Source organism: Chenopodium album, chromosome 15 (assembly GCF_948465745.1).
Source record: "Chenopodium album chromosome 15, dcCheAlbu1.1, whole genome shotgun sequence".
Taxonomy (NCBI): Eukaryota; Viridiplantae; Streptophyta; class Magnoliopsida; order Caryophyllales; family Amaranthaceae; genus Chenopodium; species Chenopodium album.
In genome coordinates, this window is record NC_137848.1 from 5,825,670 (window position 1) to 5,832,636 (window position 6,967).

Genomic DNA, 6,967 nt, shown 5'->3' on the forward strand with positions numbered 1-6,967 from the left:
CTATAATTATGTATATTATAAAAATTATAATTCATATGTGATCAGGGTGTCTTGGTCTAGGGACTGGGGTTACTCGATTGATTAGGTTGGCCCGGGGTTGACCTAACCGGTCAATGTTTTATAAGGTTGTAATTCAAAATCTTTGTTAAATCTAAGCTTGGATTATCAATACTCTACAATCCTAGTTACACGACGTCGTAACAATGCCGTGATCCTAATCGTTAAGACTATCCATTTCTTGAACGCATGACCAAACTCCCAAATAAAACACCCGCCACAAGGCAGCCGCCTTAACAACGCGCCACGTAATTTCAAACCTGTTAATACCATAATACCCTCAACAAATCCCTTTATTCCACCTTTACCACCCATTTAATCACTGTCTATAAACCCTGTAATAGAGGACAAAACCGTCTTTTCATCCACCACTTCTCAAAATATCTCTCAACCTCTCACACATCATCACTGATCTCTCCTTCACGGCTCTCTTTGTTTCTCTCTGTGAAAGTTTTCTCTCTCCTCAAACTTCTCCGGCGACAATGGCGACTGTTCTCGGAAACCTAGTTTTACCTGTAGATCTAAATTTGCCGGCGAAGTTAATCTCCGATCACCGGAAAAAGCTCCGATTACTCCCGTACGATGTCGTGTTGAGCTTGGGCTTGCCGAAGAAAGAGAAGGAGTTTCAGATATGGGGAGAGTTTTCGACACTTGGAAGGGTGAGTTTCTCGAGGAAGTCGAACGCTGTAGAATATTCTAGCGACGAAGAGAATGGAAATGGCGGCAGAGAAGGTGGAAATGGCGGCGGTAATGGTGGTGATGATGAGGAATTGTTTGATTGGGAGATGCAGATGAGGAGGAGAGTGAAGGAGCTTGAGGAGATGAGAGAGTTGGAGAAGAAGGCGGAGGAATTGCAAGGGAAGATTGATGCTGAAGCTAGTGAAGGTGATGGTGTTGATGAAACTGAGGAGGAGAAGAAGATGAGAGTTCGGAAAGAGCTGGAAAAGGTTCGTGATCTGTTCTCCTTTTGATTTTGATTTGATGATGTATTTGTTATTTGAGTGATTTTATAATTTATGTTGTTTTGAATTTTGACGATGTTTGATGATTTTGTGGATTTTTAGAAATATTTAAATGCCTAGTTTTGTTTATTATTTAATTACTTGTATTTCATTTTTAATGTTTTGTTGTGTTTTTGTTTGGAGATCAATTGATTGAGGAAGTTTTGTTAGTATTCAGATTCATAAGCAATTTTGTTTTATGAGTGAGGGTTGCAAACTTTGCGCAGTTATAGATTTAGAGTTACTGAAGAATTGAAGATGGTGCCCAATTCAAATTATCGGGTGCAGGTAAGAATGTAGGATAGAAGAGGGGCGGACATTTGGTTATTCTAGTATTGATAAAAAGAATTTGACATAACAAGAAGTATAGACTTTGTTGGTGGTTAGATCAAGGGCCTCAAGGCAGTAATAGAGGTTCTGGCGAGTAGAAACGAAGAATAGCCGACAAAGATGGAGGGAGTAGAGCCTGCAATTCAGGAGAAGACGAGAAGTATCGGGTAAAGCCAAGGGTAGCAAAGGCCAACGCTTTGAGTTTGGTAAAGATGGTGGTGTGTTGAAGCATATGAGTAAGGTGATTTGTTTTGGAGAGGGCATAAGAGGCGGTTAATAAGGCAGACAATGGTAGGCCGATGAGTAGTTGGCAGTTTAGCATGAAACACAGTCATTGTGTATAAGTTGGTGATGTTAGATGTGAAGTGCCATGGAAGAGACAATAGAGGGTTAGTTAAAGATATTCGCCTCCATTGCTGGAATAAAAATTGGAGAAAGGGAGGATTGAAGAATAGTTTATGAAGGGCGTGGAAATGGTGATATGTTTTTGATATGTTGGATTATATTAAGAGCCTAAACCAGATGAAATTATTTTTTATGGCCTTGTTCTATTCACCTTATATTTGCTTTAAATTAATTTTACTCAAATGAAATTATTTTTTATGAGCTTAAATTATATTTCCAAAACTTGAATTATTTTGAATGATTAAAACTAATCTAACTAAATTTCTCTATTATTTAAAATTAATGATTTTTACAAAGTACAACTTAATTTTACTTAATTGTACTTTTTCTTTTTGCTAAACTTAAATTATTTTTTATTGCACTGAAATTATGATATTATTTGAATAAGGTGAAGAGATTAGGACCTTAGTAAAACGATCTACATAAATCTTGTAGAATTTATAGGTTAACATAGGAGAGAACCAATGAATTCTACCATCTTGAGGATATTAAGTCCAAAGGAGCACTGAGTTTAAGCAAAGATGAAGGAAAGAGTTGGTATTTTATTACTTGTGCAAGAATTAAAATGAGTGATGATATAAATTTGTAGCATGACAGTCGTAGAATGGATGGCACATCGCCTTTTTAAGTGATAAAATCTGCCACTGTGCCACCTTATATAATCTCACCATCTAAATGAACACTTACACTTAGCTGATAATATAAGAAGCTCGATTAAAATTCCCAACATCACATTGATGATCTCATTGTAAATGGAAGAAATTGATATATATGATTTGCACAATTCTAGGAATATGATTTGCATAAAATCAATCAATCAATCTAACAAAGCCTTGATCCCATAAGTGGGGTCGGCTACATGAACCAAATTTATTATTCCGTGTGGTCATCCACGAAAATCTTCCTCCTCCATCCCTTACGATCCAATGCTTCATCCTCATGCAAAAGATATGACTTGCATAATCAAATATAATATTCTCCTAAGAAGATATTCACATAGTCAAAGTTATGATCTGTGCCAAATATGATTTGAGAAGATAGTATCAAGAAATATTCTTGACATTTATATCCATATTTGTTTCTTGATGCCGTTCTTGGGTTATTTTGATTTTTATTATTTTGGTTCCCCTTATCTGCAGACAAGTAGGATAGTGGAAAGCTATACAAAGTTGAAGTAATTTAGGCCGTGATTGCTATTGCTTCTTTTGAGTGTTGCATGATATCATGGATTTAATGCCTTGTAGTGTTGTAGAGATGATGGTTGAATGCTAAATAAGCTTACTGTTCCGTTTTGAATACTTAAGTCCTAAGAGCATAGGCACTGGCATATGTTCTGCTATGCACTGTCGAGTCATTACCCGAGCCTTCTGACTTTCTGAGTGACCAGAATAGTAAAATAACAGGATTTAGCTGTTGCATCCGTAGTTATGCTTTGGACAATTACTTGTAGAGTTGCATCCGTAGTTGTTTTGCCCACTACTATTTATTGACAAGTGACTGTTCATATTATTATTATTATTATTATTATCATCTTTCTTATTTAGCATTAAGTTAGCTGCTACTTGCTTGAAAATGTTTAGCCACTGCTTCCAATAGTATCATCCATTCCTCTGTGTTGTATACTTTCGGAGAGTCTTCAGGATGTCTTTTTTGGGATCGCCTTTTCCGTATCTTAAACTGGTTAGGTTGAGGGTTAGGACTTGTGCTGCTGGTCTGCCGCCTATGGACATCCTCAAGCCTTTAGTGGATATGTAATTGTTTCAGATAAGTGATTTGAGCAGTTAGGTGAGGGACTGAAGCACAAAATTGTCAACTACAACTTGCTTATCTAGCTAGAGGCAATGATGAAGAGTTGATGACTAGATTTTTCCTACTAAAACTGTTTCTTAATGCATAGAGTATTTGTAATTTGTTGGGTCTATGTAAGGCATAAAGATTGATGGCTTTTGTTTGGTTTATTGTTCCCTCTGTGTGCTGTTGAATTTGCTTTTTTTTTTTTTTTTAAATGAAGCCAATTTATCAATTCTTCTCTCTCCATGATACTGTAGGTGGCAAAGGAACAAGCTGAACAAAGAGCAACTGCTAAATTGATGTTTGAGCTGGGTCAAAAGGCTTATGGTAGGGGCATGTATAAACGAGCTATTGAGTTTTTAGAAGCTGCATTGACAATCATTCCCAGACCTACGCTTTTTGGTGGCGAGGTCGGTTTGGCTGCTAGCACATGATGAAATATGGCTGTTCTCTTTTGTTATAGTGGGTTAATGTACTTGTGGTTGACCTAATATCATTCTCTTTTTATGGTCTGCAGATACAAATATGGCTTGCTATGGCGTATGAGGCCAACAACCGGCATGCAGATTGCATTGATCTATATCAGCAATTAGAAAAAAAGCATCCCAGTGTCAGCATTCGCCGACAAGCTGCAGAGCTTCGTTACATCTTGCAAGCACCGAAAATAAAGATAACCCAAGAAGAGATGGTAACAATCCCGCTAATTGGTAATAGTTATGACAGGTGATTCTCAGGACTTACATCTCAACCTCATTTATCTTAAGATTTCATGTTATGGATTAAGGGCACTTTCACCACTTGCTATGAATTTAAGTGTATCTAGCATCACAGAAGCAAAAGAGAGATTAACACAGTTTAACACGAGAATTATACACTAGGTATAACATGGGAGATTCCTCCTCTATTTTAGGTATAAACCACGAATTTTTTTTTATCAATGGCAAAGAAAATTACTTCAGTGTATTATCTTCTAGTTGATGAAGACAACCTCCAAATAACTCATCTTTGATTACCAGCTAATATTATTCATGTGCACATTACATATCCAAGAGTAGACACTAGTTTTAACTCTTAGTTTCACATTGATTATAATGAAGCTTTTGGTTTCGCCATTAAACCCATTGGGGCTTAGACAGACCATGAATCTGGTATACTCTACATGAATTACTATATGAACCTGCTGTGTGGACCACAACTACTCTTAAGACTGGAAAAATCACAAGACCCTCACAAGAATGAAGTCACCAAAATAGCATATCAGAAGACTTCTTGGATCATGTAGAGTGTCACCAAGAGCGAATTCTCGTCTTGGATCAAAGACACCGCTTAGGGACTATGCCAAATTATTTAATGCTTCCTAAGTTCTTTTATTTATAAAAATCTATAAAAGCCTATCTTAACTATGTATTGATTAAAGTATTTTTTATTAAATCTGATCCAATGTATCTACAAAAGCTGTAATTAAGCTTACACATTTACACTTTATCTGTTGATAGGGTCTTTTAGGTGAATCTCCGCAAACTATAAACATAACAAAATATGGTATTCGGTCACCCCCTTGTTGTAGGCTTTCATGGATTTTTGGAATGTAAAACGTGTTACGTATCTAAGTTGTACCATTTTTTTTTATCACTGCTGCAATTTTGCTCGCTTTGTCTATGAGTGGTATTTCTTTCCGCAGATTGGCGCTTAACCCTTGCTAACACCTGGATACTTCTATTGTCTCTTGCAGCTATGCATCGACTTGGACCGACAAAAGCAAGGACAAGGAACAATTCATTGGTTCTTCAACTACGAGTGCATTCCCCTCATCCAGAGATTATATTGGGGACTTCCTAAAGTGGAAACCCCCTGTTGACTTGCAGGATAATCGCATTTTCTGGGCTGCAGTAACTTTATGGTTTGGTTTGGTTGGAGCTGCACTATTACTTCAGAGATGATCCCTTATTCCTATATATAAGTAGAATCCATCCAATTCTTGATTACTAAGGTTTTCATCATGTTGAATATGTATATATATAATATATATATGTGGCAATGTGCATGTTTATTGTGAGTAATGTTAGAGCAGAATCAGCATTGCATTCTTTCTGCAATTGGGGCTAACGTAAGGTCGGCCTTCTACATCTACTAGTTATTCTGTTTTATCACATGATTTTTTTTTTTCTTGTTTCTGCTGTCTAATTTATCTTGGACTTGGCTCATTCTCGAAGAATGGAGATGCATAGGGAGATCCATATGCTACAGTCTCGGTTTTTTTGGATATGCTCTGGTTATCCTTCTAGCTCCATCTTTCCCTTTGCATTTATGTATCTATTTTTCAAAATTAATATTCATATGTGAGTTGCAATTATTATTTGGAAAAATTGTCAAAAATAATACAAACTTTGAGCGGTCTGCCCAAAATAAGTCAATCTTTTGATTATTTTTAAATAATGCAAACTTTATGCACTATCCGTTTTAAACAAGTCATAACCGGTTGGTGACTTAGAATAACAGGTACATGGGACACGTGTTGTAATTTTATTAGTTTGACAATTGAATTTGAATTTATTTTTATTTAATTAATGCTATAATTTTTAAAAGATATAAAATAATATTTATTATTATTATTATTATTATTATTATTATTATTATATATATATATATATATATATATATATATATAAAATCTCTTCGGAGACATCTGATATATATATATATATAAATAAAAAAAAAGAAAGAAAAACCAATCCCCTCCCCTATCAGCAACCTTTCCCGGCCTTCCAGCGACCCCACGTATGCGCCCCTGCCCCCCCTACCAGTGCCGGCGACACCAGCCCCCCTCCCCCGCGCCGGCGACACCAGCCAAAACCCTAGCGATTTCCAACCACCACGAAACACGACCCACGAATCCTCTCCCCTAAAACAAACGGAAAAACCCACGAATCCCCCATCAAAACCCCTAACAGCCTCTTTCCTACCCCCAAAAACCTAGCGGCTAGGGTTTTCGACGGTCGGAGAAAGAGCGTTTGGGGGTTTTGGTGGTGGGGAGAGCAGGTTTGTGGGTTTTTTGTGGGAAGGGAGAGAGATTTCGGTGATGGTGGTTTGGAGCAAGGGGAATGGGGTTTCGGTGATAGTGGTTCGAGGGAGGGGGAAGGCGGTGGCCGACGAGGTGGGGTAGTTGGGCTGGGGGAGGGGAACCATTGGTGGAGTTGTCGATGGAAGAGGAAGGGTGGCCGGTGGTAAGATAGGGATGTGTTTTTTTTTTAATTTTTTTTGAATTATTTTGTTTGTTAATTAACTACGATTAAATCTTTACTTAGGAGTTAATTAAATTCTTAGACGAATTCATAAAAAAAAAAAAAAAAGTTAACCGATTATATAGGTTGTAGGTAAAATAT

At 37.0% G+C, this 6,967-nt stretch overlaps 1 protein-coding gene across 1 annotated transcript; it reads left to right on the top strand.

Moving 5' to 3' along the window:
• Positions 1–437: 437 nt before the first annotated feature.
• Positions 438–5,914, top strand: LOC145582793 (uncharacterized). The gene is made up of 4 exons (XM_081639816.1): positions 438–1,004; positions 3,842–3,994; positions 4,102–4,307; positions 5,317–5,914. Exons 1-4 carry the CDS (start codon positions 540–542, stop codon positions 5,522–5,524), a joined length of 1,032 nt encoding a protein of 343 aa, XP_081495942.1. The 5' UTR covers positions 438–539; the 3' UTR covers positions 5,525–5,914.
• The last annotated feature ends 1,053 nt before the right edge of the window (positions 5,915–6,967 follow it).